The sequence below is a fragment of the Ostrinia furnacalis genome, unplaced genomic scaffold (assembly GCF_004193835.3).
Source record: "Ostrinia furnacalis isolate ACB-3 unplaced genomic scaffold, ASM419383v2 OfSCF0447, whole genome shotgun sequence".
In the NCBI taxonomy this organism is placed as follows: domain Eukaryota; kingdom Metazoa; phylum Arthropoda; class Insecta; order Lepidoptera; family Crambidae; genus Ostrinia; species Ostrinia furnacalis.
The window spans coordinates 436,125-454,138 of record NW_021130686.1 but is presented as its reverse complement, the minus strand read 5'-3'; the positions used below and the strand labels follow the sequence as shown (position 1 = coordinate 454,138).

The window sequence follows — 18,014 nt, the reverse complement described above, 5'->3', positions numbered from 1 at the left end:
CTACAGATCGTTTCATCCACGAAGACGCGTCCCACCATCCTTCCGCTAATGTTTGAGTGTTATCGGTACACGCTAAATTATCCATGAGTGCACACGCACACAATAATGACGCTCGGATTGCTTTAGACGAAATATCCGCACCCCGCGCTTCCCTCAACTAAAAATTGGTGGGGCGCGTCTTCGTGGATGAAACGATCTATACTAGATAGAGCCTTAGGTTGATTTATACGGTAGAAAAAGAAACCTCGTTTTATATTTCCACGTTTATTTGATATGCCTTAAAAATGTAAACATTTTACAAAATTAAACCTTAGCACTTTGCTTATTAATAGGAAGATCTAAAATAAATTGGGTACAATATCTCATTACCGACACAACTTTGGGTAAGCAAATACATTAAAATAACGTTTTGAACGATTGGCTTTCATACAATAGGTAGTTATAAAATCTTGTACGTTCAATTAAAAAACAAGACTAATTAGCAATAATTTCACAATGCTATTTTTGAAACAGTCTTCGTGAAACCTAAAGGAATAAAACATTTAAAAACAATAAACAATTCGTATCAAAATGTTCTTGTCATTTGTCTTATTTTAAAACTATATCTTATAAAACCCATAATTAACAAATTAATATAAAATAAAAATGAAATATCAGAAACAGCATCAACATTTAATACAATCAAAAATAAAATGGAATGTTTATGTAAATTAAAATTTTGTAACAAGAATTAAAAGCACATAAAATGTTTTAATAAATAAGTTTTCAGCAGTTCTATATCTGATTCACTTTACTGCAACTAATTCTATATAAAATATAGAATAAAAGTAACTTACAATGATAGATAGAAAAAAAAATTAATCATACATTAGTTAAGTGTTAGGAAAACATAATCATGAATTAACTAAGTCCGACATTTAAGTAAAAGTTTAAAAAGAACCCGGCTTTTAAAACTATTATGGACTGTAACATTCGTTGTATTTTACATTCATAATTATGCACTCGCAAATAAACTATCGTTAGGGACAACAATCCCACTTCTATATCTATTATTCTAATTTAATATATGGACAGCTTCGCATTACCTCGCGTTTAAAACACTGATGTTTTAGACTATATTTCAATAAAATTCACTATTTCTTTAGATTTAGATTTTAAAAAGATTTACAAGATTTTTGTAAACACTAGGACGCTCTAGCTAGGACGTATTTTGATGGCTATTTCTGTTTGTATTCTCTCATATTATTCTTTATAAAAATCCCGTTAACCTCTCGTGCTTATCTTAAAATATGCTTGTGCCACGAGAGGGTTCACCACAATAGTTCAGCAGCAGGATTCGTAACAGCGTTCTTCGGATCTCGAGTAGTAGTTCGACACAGACACCGTTGGACTATTGTCAATTGAATTTAGAAGGAGACAAAAGAGACAAATGACTTTACAACGTGACTTTTGTCACCGCGACAGTATGTCTCTCTTTTTCTCTTCATAATAGTGTAAAAGAAACAGATATACTATCACGAATACTGTCACGGCGACAAAAAAGTAAGCCATGCACGCGCGCCTTTAGAGATAGTGAATTCGATATCAAGTCTAATTTTACATAACATTTTTGTAAATCTACATTTAGGCAAGCGTTTTGGCCGGTAACTCTTGGCACTGATACTCTAGCGATATGTACTGGTTACATTACAATATTATTACAAAAACATTCTGCAATAGCAAAACTAATAGCTCTTTTTTATTTTTGTGACTATTTTATGATATCAGAATGCTTACTACAGAATTACTAGCTCATTATTTTAATATACGTCGTTTGTAAAGAGAAAGCACTAAATGTGTACATATGTGGTATAAGAATTGGATATTAATAAAGTACAAAATTATCACTACGCATTACATTAGCTGTCTTTGTACGTTTTTGGTGTGAAGTATAAATTGCCAAGTTTTATAAATTGGTGTATTGGTTGTAAAACTACATCTTGGCGCAAATATAACCAATGCATAAACGCGGTATAGGAGACCACACAAAAATGTTCAATATGATTTCATTATATTTTTAAATATTGTTTTGGCTGTATCATAATGTACTAAAAAGCTCAAGATTTCTTAAAACTAGCAAACAATAAATATTCGCATCGCACACTAAAGTAAATGAGTTTTACTCTCAAAATAAAAATGTAAATATCAAAAATTTGTTTCAAAGTATAACAAAATCATATTTCATTTTAGAAAAATATAGTTTGGCGAGTTCGATTTTCCAATAAAATAAAAACGCGAGTTTGTTCAATAATAAATCTAGCACGCTTATAAATTACGAATTACAGCATGAATTTGATTAAAACCTTATCAATTTATAGTATACATAAGTAAATAGCACAGCGCATTATTCCTATAAAATAAAAACTTTAATTTGTTTTTTCATTTTAGCACGATAATGGTGACAGACTCCTTAATTTTTTGGCCTAGCATTTTCATTCTATGCGACACTTAATCTACTCTACTGTTAAAAAAAAACATAATCAGTTTAAAAAAATCTTTCGCATGTAGTGATACGGTTCTTTTTAGCCTGCACGTTTACGTTACACTAATGTTAATTTTTAACTGTCTGTGTGTTAGTAAATACAAATAAATTATACTCTGATTTACTCACGGTACGGTCATACTCTTAGAAATTAAAATAGAAAACTAACTATTAATGATATGTGAACAGGTAATCATTATCTTCCACCACAATACATGTAAAACTAATTAGGCTTGCAAATGACACATTTAATCACAAGCATCTCAATTTAACCATAAGAGTAGATAAACTTCATAAAAACAAATGAAATGCTACACAAACGGTTAGAAGACGATCCAAAATGAAGAATGTACGTACATATTTTTACTGCTTCGATCGGTTTTAATAAATAAATTCTAAAGTTTGGAAAATGCTTGAAATTGATTTGATTAGGGCTAGACTTTCTAGGGCAACTTTTCTCAGCACTTCCTGAAATGATTTTCCAAAGGAAGCTTTATTCGGGATAACCACTCTTAAAGTGAAAATTTTGCATACTGTTAAACTGGGATGTCGTTTAACGTGTGACGACACATTTATTAATGTTCAAGCGTCTATCTACTCTTATGGCAACTTGTCTCTAAGTGACTGGTGCTATAAATAATATGAAACGATTTACTCGTAGCTTACACATACATGGCCGCGAATAGGCCGAGTAGGAAGGTGGCTGACGTCACCGCGAGCCCTGAGGCCGACCCTGGCCTGTTTTGTTTCGTCTCCTGGAATGAAAAACACGAATTTATTTACATAGGTGACTTCAACAAAAGGAGGTTCTCAATTCGGTTGGTATATTTTTTCTATGTTTGATTAATTTCGCGCATGTGTAAGTGTAACTACGCCATAAGGACAGAAGAGGGAGTGCGAGCGAGAGAGATATTCGTTAGAGCGAGATGACGTATCTTTAAAAAAAACTTATTACCACAGCTGTTAGTCTCAGATTGTACAGAACCAAAAGACTGCATTAATCCACTTGGGTGACGAAAGTGGAATTTTTAGTGTCCTCAGGTCTTCGCATCTGTTTACCAGGTGAAATTGTGAAATAGAATAGATTATTTATTGACACGACAATACAAATACAAATGGTTAAAAGGGTGGGAAATGGTTCCGGTGAAATAAAGACACTAAAAATTTCACTTTCTTTACCCAGGTGCCAGGTGATAACCCAGGTGAATAAAGTGGAATAAACCAAAAGCCTGCAGTACCACAGAATAATAATAAGTACTACGTACAGAAGTTTTACTTCGCGAAGGTATTTAAAAAAAATGTATGCTCAATGTCATTAACAATATGGTGTAATTTAGGGTCCATATTGGCTCACCTAAAGTTATTTACCCGAAATTGTTCTTCCTAACGATTTTAAATCCGAATGATCACTCTTCCTAAAATTGTTCCTCCTAAAGTTTTCATTCATACTATTTGTAGTGCTACCGGCGATGTTCATAACACTCATGTTTCCGAAAATTTTAATTAATAATATCATTTATGTAAATATATTTAAACTCCTACTGTTATTTATCATAACAATTTTATCCCTAAACATTACCATAATATTTTCACTCATACCATAGAATAATAATAAATACTACGTACAGAAGTACGTTCTTCGCTAATAAAACGTAAGGCCACAGTTCTAACCTAACCTAAACCAATAATAATGAATAGACCGATTCGTTTCTGGAACTTGACTGAATGACTGGAGCGGGACTCTGGCTTCGCTCGCTCGGCTCGTGCGTTGTGGTCACAGTTCTAACCTAACCTAAACCAATAATTATGAATAGGACCGATTCGTTTCTGGAACTTGACTGAATGAATGGAGCGGGACTTAAGTATACGTGCTAATGCCAACAAACTTGAACTTTAATATATTGTTAGAGAAAGAAATCTAAACAAAAAAGATATGACTTTGAATAATAGTGTAAAATATGGTTATGTTTAGAAAATCTAGGAGAACAAATAAAAGTGTAATAGATGTTTATTGCTAATGACATTATGAAGTTGAATGATTCGGAATTATGAACATTAGAGATAGAGTAGTTAGGAATTGTGATTGTTAGGATGAAAAATTTTAGGAAGAACATTTTCGGACTTCCAATTTTCGGAGTTGAAAATTTAGGTGAACTTTGGCGCACCCTGTAATTTAGCCTGTCTCAAGAGTGAAGCACCATTTTGTTGATAAACGTCAGTGATCGGCACTGCGCCGAACTATAGGGCTGACTTCGGTAAAATGATGTGACGTGAGGTGCCAAACTGCGGAAAATGGCGGAGGAAATACATGATTTAGCATGAATTATCATGAATAATATTAACTACTTATTTACCTCTCAGTGTCTTGAGGCAACTTAAAAAAGTACATTCTGTGTTTTTATTATTATTTAGGCAGTATTTGGTACACCATTTTCTTTATTTTCTTCCATCATACAGAACAATACGCGTGCGTGAGTCAATGTTCGCTCGTATGTGAGGCCTTGTCGAATAGTATCCTGTAGGTGGGCCATCGTGCGTGTTTTGTTTTCGATGTAAACTCGCGGAGATGAACAGGCCTGGTACTCCTGGTAGTACTTCATTATTATTCTGTGGCAGTACTTACAGCGACGTCGCTGCAGGGCGTGGCCTTGCGGATGAACTTGAACATGGACTCCACGATGTTGCCGGTCGTGGGCGCCTCGCACGTCTCAAGCACTCCCACTACACACAGCTGCAGTTCGCTCAGCTGGCGGCACTCTTTTTCCTATAATCACAATAAATAAATCAAATTAGGCATAGTCATCTGACAGGGCCAAACATTGGTCACTCTTCCTCCTAAAATGAGAATAAATAAATAAAATCAATAAGATTTTAAACTTTCGCGTTCCATTTCAAATAAATTTCGTGTTGAGACCTTGAGTAGGCCTGGGATGCGCGCCGCGATAAGCGGTTATCACGCCATTTTATCGATTTTGCCCATACATTTTGACGTCGATAAAGTATATCACGGCGCGCATCCTATCTTCGGGATAATAGGGTAGTTGTCACCACTAATTAATTGACAACCTTTATAAGAGCTGTCAAAATTTACTCATAGTTTTCACGATGACGTAACAATATCCACAGCTCAATGAATGGAATGACAAACTGTTTAGCAATTTACCGTCATTCACAGGGGGAGTTCCCCTACCCCCCTCTCTCCCTCCACCTCACCCCTACAACCCTTAATAATGCGATAGGGGAATAAAATGTATTAAATTCTTTAATAAATTACCACAAACTGTTGTAGAACTACCCATTCATAAATTCAAAGCACATATTAAAAGTACCATAATGAAAAAGGGCTACTATAAAGTCGATGATTATTTAAAAGATAAAAATGTTTGGGATACGTTACTGCCTAGCTCGCATGAATATTTATAACTTTGTACATTTTAAAGCATGTAAACCTTTGAAAAAGAGGCTGACAATAGTGACTGAGTTTCTTGCGCTGCTTCTTCTCAGCACTGGCCCATTTATTGTCCTGAAGCAGTGGTAGGGTTAATACTGGGACGTGTAAAAGTGCTTTTTTTAAGCCTTTTTACAGAAATAAATGAGTTTTACCTTTAACAGTATGCCAAAAGACGATTATCTCTAAGAACTTTCTGCGATATGATGGTTCTGCCTTTTATGCAAAATTTGTACAATATTTTATTACCATCCTAATTTTAGACATAGGACGTCCACTGCTGAACATAGGCCTCCTGCAATTATTCCCAGATTGGCTGTTGCTGTTGCAGCTCGCGTACAGTGCCTTCCCTTTTAAGAGGACTGTCCACTATTTAATCATGGGGTAAACGAATGAAGAATTCAGTTCGAATTTTGGTTCGTACGCCGTGAAGCAGGTAGAACCATGGGTTGGTGGACGGATTGTTACTCCAAATATTTTGGTTTTTAAGACTTACGCCCGTATTCACAAATGATGCTTGCTTAAGTGAAGCAGCAAATCGAACGCACAGCGTTGAATAGAGCTCTGTGGTTGGTTTATGTGTCATCCTGTGCGTCCACGCGCACTGTGAAACCTCATAAAGCCCGGTCTGTGAGCACGTAGAATTTTGTCCTGATGCTGTCGCGCTCGCACACTCACTGCGGGCGCCCGTCGCACAGTCGCGACAGCAATATAATTACACGCGAGCGATAAGGATGGGTAGCCTGGGGTCATTGGACAAAATTCTACGTGCTCGCAGACCAGACTTTAGTTACTGGTCGCTTCTTGTCACTCACCCCGAAAGCGATGTTAGGTATGCTATCGGCGCTCAGGTTGTTGGGGTCCACCTTGAAGTCGGCGCCGAGCGTGCGGTTGGTGCATTCCTGGAGTTGCTCCTGCTTGTCCTGGAAGCACTCGCGCCCGCCCTCGGCGATGAACACTGGAAAATACAGGCGATAAGTTATTTTGGACCTTAACACAAGGGGAATAGGGTGTACAATGGGTGAAAGCGGCAACTACGCTGGTCATCACAAAAATCGGCCCACCTACGTTTTACAGGAAAACTCGTTTCTACTGACACAATCATGGTGCCCCAACAATATTGGTGTTATTTGAAGGCCCAATAAATATCCTTAAAGAAAAACACATTTAATTTTTACATACTTGAAAAAAGACCTCACTTTGGGCTCACCTCTGGGATCAATTAGACCAAGTTTTATGTTTATAAAACCAAATAACGATCTCACGTGTCCTCTTTAACAGATGGATAGCGATTAATCCCAACTTAACAGTTGTATAGCCATAAAAGTTGGCTCAAGCGTAACTACCTATTTTTTGAAGAAGTGACTCTGGATTCTTCTGCAGACTCATTTTTGGGGTAAAACCCTTTCCTTTAATGAAATGAAGTTTAGAACTAGGCTTTTAAATGGTACCAATATAATTATTGGTGGGAAGTGGGGATGCATACGTTTGAAAGTGCTTGTCGCGGGAAGGTCGATTTTTGTGATGACCAGTGTATGATAGTTATACTGTGGTTATACGCCTTCCAAGCAGATGAACTCGGCCAACTGATCTTGTGTTGTATACTGTCTTCAGGTTGTGGCGCTCCTTCTAACTAAAGCATCAGCTCCGTGAAGCAGTAGTCCAAATATTATACATAAAAATCAGATTTAATGGTAACGTTAGTAGAATTACAGTCTATTGAATATACAGAAAAAGCCACCGCAAAAGTTAGACTTACGTTATACCATAAAATCAGATTTTTTATGTTTCATATTTGGGCAATAATTAGAAGTATTTTCCCCAACAGACAGACAGTTTTAACAGTTCCAACTCCTTGCCAGACAGTTTTTTTAGGGTAGCTCCCAAAGCCACGATGACCCAAACTTCATAATTCACCAACATTATATCCTATACTGGGAGCATACGCTAACCAAACTTTCAGCTTTTATAAAATGAAGTAGGTCTGGCGTTCACTAGCTCTTAGTCTGAAACTTACGCGCAATCCTATCGCCTTCCTTGTAGCAGATGAACTCGGCCAGTTGCTCGGTGACATTGTACACTGTCTTCAGGTTGTTGCGTTCCTTCTCACTGAAGCAGGGTCGCACAGCGTTTGTCATGTCCGTGAAACAGCTCTTGAATTGAGGCGTCTTGGCGCAGTAGCTGTGGAAACAATAAGCTGGTTTTAGAATCGCGCTGACCGCTCGCTGATCGTCGGCGTTGACAGATCAATATGTATGTAATTGAAGGGAATGTTCCTGAGTGACGCATACATTTCGGCTGTCAGCGCTGACAGTCATCATGCGTCAGCGTAACTCTAAGGCCCAGAACAGACGGTGAAACGCAACTGCAACGAAACTGCAACTTTCTGATGATTCTGATGAATGAAACTGAAAGTTTCAAACTGGTCGCATCATGTGTGGTCTCTCAACGGACGCTATGGCAGAAACTTAGATGCAACTCAAAAGTAACTAGCAGTTGCAGTTTCGTTGCAATTGCTTTTCACCGTCTGTTCTGGGCCTAAAACAAGCCTTAATCCTTCAGGTACAGTCAGCGTGAAATAGTCCTTGACACCCACAGTAGCCAAAAAGTTTATCGTTCGTTTCAGCCGAAAGACGTCTACTGCTGGACAAAGGCCTCCCCCAAGGATTTCCACAAAGACCGGTCCTGCGCCGCTTATATCTTATAGTTATCTAAAAGTTTATATCTTAACCATATTCCAATTGCAACTAATGCGTGTTGCGAACTTATTGGCTAGTTTGAGTGTCACGAACTATTTGACGCTGAGTGTACCGGCGAATCGAGGCACAATAGAAATTAATCGCCTCATGGGACTTTGGATTCCACGGGAAGACTGAGCAATCCCATAGGGGGTGATTTTGGTGTTCAAATAAAGATCTTTGTATGGGATTAACATCCCTAAAAAATTTTTATTGAACATCGGGAACCTACCATGAAGAAACTTTTTTTATAATAGCTTTAGATACAGTTTTAAATCTGTCCTAAATCCTTATTTAGCATAAGCATAAACTGCCAAAATGTTCCCTATTATTAATAAGTTATTATTAGTGATGGGCCGACTATGGTCTTTGCCGACTAACCGACTAGCCGACTAATCGGTTTTCAAATTGCCGATTAGTCGGCCGACTAGTCGGCAATGCCGATCATTCTAATACCTACTTGTCCGAAGAGTAATATCTAGATTTCTCAAAGAAATAACAATATCTAGATTTCTAAAGAGATAAATACAAACTTCTTGAGAAATGAGATTTCTTTAATTATGAGAAAAAATCAAAAGCAACATTACAATCACCTAACAGTACCTAAGGTAGATGTCATAATTTTGGACGGCGGAGGGGTCAGAGGAGGTGACAAAATGATCGCCTCCTGCTGGGCTAGGATGCGCACCGTGATATTATTCTTATTTATAGACGTCAAAATGTATCAGCAAACTGCGCTTATCGCGGCACGCAACCTAGGCCCACTGATTTCTCTCCACCCTCCATGGTGATGGTCAGAAGCTGGGGGCGTAAGGGTACATAGCCTACATAGCACGGACTACCATCACCGTCAATAGGCAGGGCCCGCCAATTGCTGGCACAGACTGCGATAGTTGATGGCTTTGTCCGAATTCCCATAGTTCTTCACACTAAGGCGATCGACGGAGCTCAGGGGTTATTTGTGTGTGTATTCCCCGTCCTTCCGATGAGAGGAGCCCCACATAATCCACTTCCCCGCAGGATAGGTATGCAATTCCATGAATTTTTTCGTCGAAAAAAAGTGTAAATTTTTTTATGGACAAATTTCAGAAACTTTATACATTTTTGATGATTTCCTGGTAATTTTAACTAATCTTATCTTTTTATGAATTTAGACTGATTGCCAAAATTTTAAATCAGGTGAAACCACCTTTTACCGATTTTTTGCAGTCAAAAATGGTTTAGATAAACGCCCTTGGTCTACCTCATAATCATCTTGATAATTATGAGTTTTATTTCATTCATATATTTAATTTTTTAATGCGCCGATTATAATCGGCAGATTTTGCCGAATAGTCGTCACTAGTCGGCCGACTACAAATGATGCCGAATAGTCGGCTTTCCCGACTAGTCGGCGACTAGTCGGCCCATCTCTAGTTATTATGATTAATAATAATAATAATTGATCTAATTATTTATTAATTCGAACTGAGTATCATTTAGCGGTAATTCATTAAGCAATTAATTGGTGATGAGGAAAACATAAGTGTTGCCTTATCATTAACAAATAATTATGTCATTACGTCAATGGCAATACCGGCGATATGTTCTAAAGCCGTTATAATATTGCTATATTCGTTCGGTTTAGGTAAACAATTAATAACGATACAATTTAAAAGCCGACCATTTGTTGTGAGAGAAATTAGATAGTAATAGGTACTTACAGTAAAATAAACAGAATCATCTCATGTTATAGATGCATTAATGAAGTCAAACATTTGGTATTCATTTCATCAAAATATTGGTGACTGTCATAACATAACAACTTTATACAGGGTGGAAACGTTAAGTGATCTCACTCGATTATTTCTAAACTATACAAGATTCAAAAAACTGGTGGGTTTTCGTTTACGATATAAAAATTATAATACAATGACATTGACTTTGGGGCACTGGCCTGATTTCTTTACCAAATACTTATTATTACTTGCCCGTGACTTCGTACTCGTGAAAAACGTTTGAATAAATTGTTCCCGTTTACGCAATATTTTTCATTGATAGGTAGGTACTCGGTTCCTTTCGGTCGTAGCGAGATCTTAAATAGCCTATAACCTTCCCCAATAAAAGGGTTACCTATCTAGCACGAAAAGGATTTTTCAAATCGGCCCAGTAGTTCCTGAGCGCGTTCAAACAAACTTTTTTAATATTTTTAGTTTTAACTAACCCTTTGAAAACTTCGTCAACTTGGCCATTAGGGGACGCTTCTTCTATCTCTGCCTGCAACTTGGCGGGGTCAACCAGCGCCTTCAGGCAACTGGAGAAGTTCTCGAACGCTTTCTGAAATAGAAAAAAATATCAATTTGTAAGTTTTGTTTTGTGCCAGTAACACAACCAAATACAAATTCGTTCAGCAAACAATGATGTTTAAACCATGGCAGTGATAATATGCTCGCCATATTTTGAAACGTACTTACTACATTGTAAGTGCAGTAAGGAAAATGTAGCCTTAGTACGTACGAGTAATATGCCTGTTTAATCCTTACATTTTTCGAGGCTACTATACTAACAATTTCAAAGACAGATTTTCTATGTGAACCCAGTATTTGATTATTCCTACTACACAAAGGTCAAAGTTTGGACTTCGTCCAACAATAAACACGACTAAACTTGTTTATACAGTATATTCATAACTATCATTAACTTCAAATGATAATAATTCTCATACAATTCACAATACAATACTAACATTTCTCATTTAACCGCATCAACATGACGTAGAAACCGGTTAACGTAGACGTTCTTGTTTTTAATAGGTAGTTAGAGTAGTTACATAATATAATAGGTGAGAAAGACAGCAATAGGAAACGTGGCCACGTGTAATTGCTGCACTGTGGAGTGTCAAAGTTCAGGCAATATATCTAATCAGTGTAACCTAAATGGGAACTATTAGAGGACTGGCATACCAAGCGCCGACGCTCATAGGGTCAAATGTACTGCATTAATAGCGACCCTTGATGTCGATTAGAAGTATGTACTTCGGGTATACTATACATTATCTACACTAATATTATAAAGAGGAAAACTTTGTTTGTTTGTTTGGTTGTAATGAATAGGCTCAAAAACTACTGGACCGTTTTTAAAAATTCTTTCACCATTCGAAAGCTACATTATCCACGAGTAACATTATGGAAGCAATAAAAATATTGAGTATTGAGTATTGAGTATGCTAAATTTTATTTTGGAAAAAAATAGGGTTCCGTAAAATATGTAGAGATAATGTAGTCCACGCGCGCGAAGCCGCGGGCGGAAAGCTAGTGCCCAATATACAGGCGACAGCACACAACACATTTTTGTAATAACACCTATTACCGTGACATAAGATGACACGGATTTAGTTTTGAAGTGCTGGTTTCTGTATAATGGGCATAATTATACCTATTTGATATTATTTAAGTATATTTATCTGTGTAACCATACATTTGAAAATACCAGTAGTAGTAAAAATACTGGTGGTATAAGAATAAAACACTGAAACAAGTAGAAATAATAGCCAAAAAGTTCGCAACACGTTTTTGTAATTATTGTAATAAAATTGTGTTGTCAAGTTTTTGGCCACTTTGGGTTACACGAACTAGTATTTGACGCTGACTGTGCGAGTACGTATTTGCCACAACTTAGTATTATAATGACTAAGCACATCATGCTGAAAGTAAAACAATAGTACCACAGTCTGAAAGCCAGAAGAAGCCATTAAGCGAAATAGCTATTTTCGGAGAATGAAACCGGAGTCCCTGCATCCTTACAATCACGATAAGAATATTTGATAGCTAAGGTTTGAATAGGTAGGAACAAGACTGCTCTTGTAGCCTAAATAAAATTCTCGTACCTACTTATTAAGCCAACTTGAATATCACAACAATCAAGAGCTATTTTCACTTAATTCAGTTTAACTTATAATTACCAAAGTTTTGTATACTTTGTGCAGATCACAATCGTATCAAAATTTACCTCAGCTATGTCTGGGCTAAAACAGAGCTAGCTTATCTGTGGGTTTATAATTTACAAAAAACTTATTTTTTTACACATAATAGGTAGGGCAACTGTACCATTTTTAGCTACCTAAGGTTTAACCACTTTTTACTATCAAACAAAAAATAGGGTAAAATTAAAAATATTTCATAAATGGTTACAACTGGAGATTAATATAAAGATACACTAACGAAAATTTAATATGGCTAAAAACGGTGCAAACAATAAAGATGGCCAAAACCGGTACCTACTTCGACCCTACTCAAACAACAACAAATTATGCATCGGAGCTAAAGAAATATCCAGTACATAACTAACAGCCTTTAAAAACCTAGCCCTAGCTAGTCTAGAAAAGACGAGATACAAAGCAAATTGGTGTCAAAGGATGACACACGAAATATCTTTGAATAAAATTAAAATAAGCACGTTTCACCTTTTCGTGACATGAAAATAGAAGTATTAGATTAAGTTTGAAGATGTCTATTACCATATCCGCAAGGTAAAGTCGGAAGGTCAAAAAGGTAATAACTCTGACTGTCATTCTGTCTAATTAGTATTTTTAATTTTACTCACGCGATCTCAAAGACGCAGCAAGTGAAGAACAATAAGTGTAAACTTTTACCTCAACCGCCACAAAGATTTTTACTATAGGTATTTCCGTAAAAAAAATTGTAAACACAATGGAAAAGGGACGACTCTTCGAAATATAACCTAGATAAAAAAAAACTGAGAAAATATTCGTGTAGATGTGAATCTTACTTCTATTCAGCAACGCACACCTTTATGTGACGAATTTCGAATTTCCCAAATGAAATCTGTACCTTACTACCCGGTTAACTGCGCACCTGGTGGTCGTGACGTCATATCGACGCTCTGGTACAGATGGGGCGAACGTGGGGAGATGTGCATGTAAGTGGGAAGAAGAGTCGCATACCAGCGAAGTGCGCAGTTAGCTCGATGGGGTTGTACAGCTCTACTTCATAAGGTTATAACAATGGAACAAACTATTAGTATTTACTTGGGCATATAAATGCAGTTTTGTTACATATACAAAACCCTTAAAGATATCGCACCGCTGCACTATGGAGCGAAATTGCGATTTATGGACATAGCGATTTTTTTCACAATTTCTATTTGAAAAAAATACCCATCGATAGGTTACGTTATTCTGATGAATAAATGCTGCACAAGTTTTTCTCTAAAACCAATAGTTTGACTGGAAAAAAATATTTTCCATTTTCGTTGTATGGAATGAAACATAAAGTGGTCGATTTCGACTAAGCCTTGACAGATCTTGCTTTGAAACTACTTGAGCCTTGTTCTATGGCTTATTGACTGTAATCCTACGCTATCAGGGCGTACCCAAAGTTGCCCGTTCACAAGTTATGAGGTTCTGAAAAATTAAAAAAAAGTAAGTAAAAGTGACTTTTTTTTTGGAATATCTTTAAAGATTTAACAAAAATATAAAGATTATATACGTTAATAATGTAAATTAACCTTAAATTGCTGCTAAAAACACATTTTAATAAACTTAAAAGGAATTAAATCAGCGATTTTTTTTCACAATGTCTGTTAAAAAAAAATACCTATCGATAGGGTATGTTATTCTTTTGAATCTGACCCTTGAGCCAACCATCTAGCGAGAGCTTCTTTAGATGTTGGTCGAAGCTCTTCGCTATTAGCCCGTTCGCCGAGACAACTATCGGGACAATGATCGTCGAGTCAACATCCCACATGGCGGTCACCTCGTGGGCCAAGTCAAGGTATTTGCTTTGTTTTTCCTTCTCGGCCTTCACGAGGTTTTCGTCATGCGGGATGGTGATGTCAACGAGCACTGCCCGACGTTGGGATCGATCAACCACCACAATATCAGGTTTATTACAGACAATAGTCCTGTCTGTGATGATAGACCGATCCCAATAGAGCAATGCATGACCATTTTCAAGAACTGGCACCGGCTGGTACTGGTAATATGGCGACTCAGATTCAAGAAGGCCGTACTAAAGAGCAAGTTGCTGATGGATGATTCTGGCTACTAGGTTATGCCTGTGCAAATACTCACCGTTAGCAAGATGCGAACAACCAGAAATTATATGCCTGAGTGACTCTCCGGGACGGTGGCATTATTATTATTATTACCTGCAGCACGGCGCGCAGCTGCTGCCACTGCGCGCGGCCGAAGGTGCGGTGCATGGTGCTGGACACGCGCACGGCGCGCGCCGCCTGGTCCATGCGCGCGCGCACCAGCTTCGTCTTCAGCACTGCAACACAACATTGACATTTTATTATTATCCTTACAAGTTTGTACCATTACTACTGTTTCGATTGAGATTATTGTCCCGAAGCTGTGGTAGGGTTAATACTGGGAAGTGTAAAAGTGCTTTTTAAAAACCTATTTGAGATGAGAGCTTTTTACGAAAAAAGTATGGTCACAAGCCACAAGACTTATAAGACCCATTATTATCAATCAAAGCCGAGATCGACATGGCGCATCTTGTCCTCGGCTTCGGTTGGAAGCACGAAAACTGTTCACGGAAATTCACACTTTCGCATCAATACCTCTAGCACGAAAAACTTTTGACTTCGAATCATTTGCGTATTCTAATCGCCCGCCATCGAAAGATTTTACAAAAACTTCAGAAAACTAAAATAGTGCACCTGTGAAAATGACGTAAAGTGAACTTAGTTTAAATGATAGCACAAAACTAATTTTGACAATCGAGATCGTCGCGTAACGAATACGCAAAGATTTGAAGACGAGTTTTTCGTGCTAGAGGTACAGTTATCTATTCTTATCATGAGTCTAATGAGGACTACGGTATTTGCGCTTACTACATTGTTTGCACTGGCGAGTGACAAGCCTTACTCGACAGTGACGCTAACCTGATATGCCTCCTACCCCTTCAGCACTCACCAGTTGGCTAAATTAGTAGCTAGTTTTAACATCTTTAAACAATCAAAACAAAATATTTTTACCTTCAATGATGAATGCTTCAACATCCTTCTCTTCAATTTGAAGCTCAGAGATGATTTCATCAAATGTGATTTCAGGGTTTGATTCTGCCATCTGCATGAATGACAATATCCTCATCTTCTTAATGTTTTGTTCATGGTTCAGTCCTAAAATGTAAGAGTTGACAAGATAAGATTCATAAATGCCCTAGTACTAAATATCATAAAATAATTTATAGATGTTTTATACCTTGGGAATGTACAAATTCTTTGTGATTTTTGTAAAAAGCTTGATAACTGGACAGTTTCTCTGACACAAAGATGTTAAGAAGGTCATGAATGAGCTCTCCCTCCAGGAATCTTACAGGTTTCAGAGCTAAGAGTGGGTCTAGAAGATATGAGTTAGGGTCAGCCAGGGCTGTGGCAATGCATTTGATGGCATCTTCTCTTGCATATGATGCATTCTCATCTGTGTATGTGCCAAGCAATTCAATCATAACCTTAGCTGCAAGTTCACTGAAACATTGAAAATGCATAATCATTATTACATTTTGTCTAAGAAAAACCATTTACATAACATATACTTGAAAATTTGATAGATAATTGTTGAAATTCATTTAATAAACAAATGATTTCCTGAACTGTTCTCTAATACCTGTTTTGTTCCTTTAGCACTTGGTGAAGAAGCCTGTACAACTTTTGCATTTGCTCATTGGAGGGAGGGCAGCTAGCAAACTCCTTCCTGAGTTGTTCCACTCCACTGAATACATCCCGCACTGAGCCCACTCGGGAAGCCAACTCAATTACATGATAATACACATGGTAACGGAGTGCAGAGTTGGCCTCCAAATTGTTGTACAGGCGCCATAAGCTGTAATTAATTTTGTATGTAATTAGAAACATATGCTTAGCTATACTTTGTTAAAGTTTCAATATTTAATAGACTTAAAATAAATAATAATAACAAATAAAAATGTTTTTATTGTCTTGGAACCTTAAACCTTCTTATAAATAATAAATAAGCTACAATTTTACTTACGATTGCAGGGCAACCATTCCAAGTCTAGGCCCAGGAGCTTTAGTGAGACGCTGGCTGAAAGCCAGTATCAGATTTTCTCCTCTTTCCAAAGGAATCTATAACAAATAATTGTTGGGTAAAAATTAAGCACTTGAATGCAAATATTGATGATTAAGAAAAGAATACTCATGACACAACCCCCCTAGTATGAAAAAATTTTTGGCTACCCCCCTACCGTTCGCGTTTTTTTTCATGACTTTTATAATGTTGCAAAGATGTTTGTAGGGACCGAATACTTCAATCCATACAACATTTTCATAATTCGATTTCGAATTTATCTGTCTTTATAAGAATTTTCCTTTACTGAAGTAGTTTTTACGACCTCTCGCGACCCCCCTATAGAGGCTTCGCGACCCCCCAGGGGGTCGCGACCCACAGGTTGTTAAAAACACTGGTTTACAGTAAACATAGACAGTTTACCAAGCATTACATTGTTGTTACGATTTTTTAAACATAAATACACCCATTATACAGAATGAAGCAGCATTAAGCACTTCAAACAAATTTAAAACTTACTGAAACCATAATAGAGACAATGCTGTTCAGGATAGCTTCGATGTCTGCCTCATTTGGTTCTTTGAAGCACACATCACACACGCCAACAATCTTGTGCAAGTCATCTTCAATCCCTTTGGGTGATTTTTCTTCAGATATCTCTGCACCCAGGCTCTTAAAATATTTTCGCAGTTCTAAGGCCTGAAATTTATTAATAAAAATACATAATTTTGATAACTCACAATGAAAGATGCAAGTGGATGCAGCATGCAGGTATCAAGTTTTCAATCATTCAATCAAGTTAATATTAAAATTAAGGATTTATGGGAATAAGTTTATCATTATCTAGTCCACAAGTATAATCAAAGAACAAAATATATGCCACAAAGGCAGGTACATTACATTAGAAATCACTCTTGAGTCTATCCTACAAACTTGGAGGAAAAGTCACTGTACTGTTTGGTTTTTTGTAACTAAAAATTTATTTCTTTATTGAATTAATCACGAGTTATTCACAAAACATGCTAATCTTTCTGTGATTTGCTAATTTCCACAATCATTAAAGGTTATGTTTTGTAAGGCTGATAAAACTTACTTGATCCTCGAGAGATATATCCATAAACACTGCAGGGCCTTGCATATTGACTTTCTTTATCAACTGCTTTACTAAATAATATTATTTTCTCAAGGAAATGCGAAAAACTGCATGTGCCTAGACTTGGCCAACAAAACAAGTTTTTTTTTCAGTTCAGAAATTCGAGATCGAAGGAATAC

General features: G+C 36.9%; 2 protein-coding genes across 2 annotated transcripts; both read right to left on the bottom strand.

Moving 5' to 3' along the window:
- Window positions 1-248: 248 nt before the first annotated feature.
- Window positions 249-11,026, bottom strand: LOC114365352 (27 kDa hemolymph protein; the record flags this gene model as incomplete). Its single annotated transcript, XM_028321894.1, has 5 exons — window positions 249-3,276; window positions 5,145-5,285; window positions 6,785-6,927; window positions 7,987-8,150; window positions 10,911-11,026. Coding segments are annotated over 5 exons (657 nt in total), but the record flags the coding sequence as incomplete, so codon positions are not given.
- Window positions 11,027-14,764: 3,738 nt separating this feature from the next.
- On the bottom strand, window positions 14,765-17,995 carry eIF3m (eukaryotic translation initiation factor 3 subunit M). Its single transcript, XM_028321596.1, has 7 exons — window positions 17,836-17,995; window positions 17,262-17,441; window positions 16,707-16,801; window positions 16,323-16,538; window positions 15,918-16,183; window positions 15,692-15,835; window positions 14,765-14,976 (listed from the first exon to the last, which is right to left on the bottom strand). The coding sequence occupies exons 1-7, from the start codon at window positions 17,878-17,880 to the stop codon at window positions 14,780-14,782; spliced, it is 1,143 nt and encodes a 380-aa protein (XP_028177397.1). The 5' UTR covers window positions 17,881-17,995; the 3' UTR covers window positions 14,765-14,779.
- Window positions 17,996-18,014: the final 19 nt, after the last annotated feature.

Coding starts and splice junctions, on each gene's coding strand:
- eIF3m (XM_028321596.1), bottom strand. CDS start 17,880: ATGCAAGGCCCTGCAGTGTTTATGGATATATCTCTCGAGGATCAA. Junction 16,802..17,261: donor TTGTCTCTATTATGGTTTCA/GTAAGTTTTAAA, acceptor TATTTGTTATAG/ATTCCTTTGGAAAGAGGAGA. Junction 16,184..16,322: donor GTGCTAAAGGAACAAAACAG/GTATTAGAGAAC, acceptor TCAATGTTTCAG/TGAACTTGCAGCTAAGGTTA.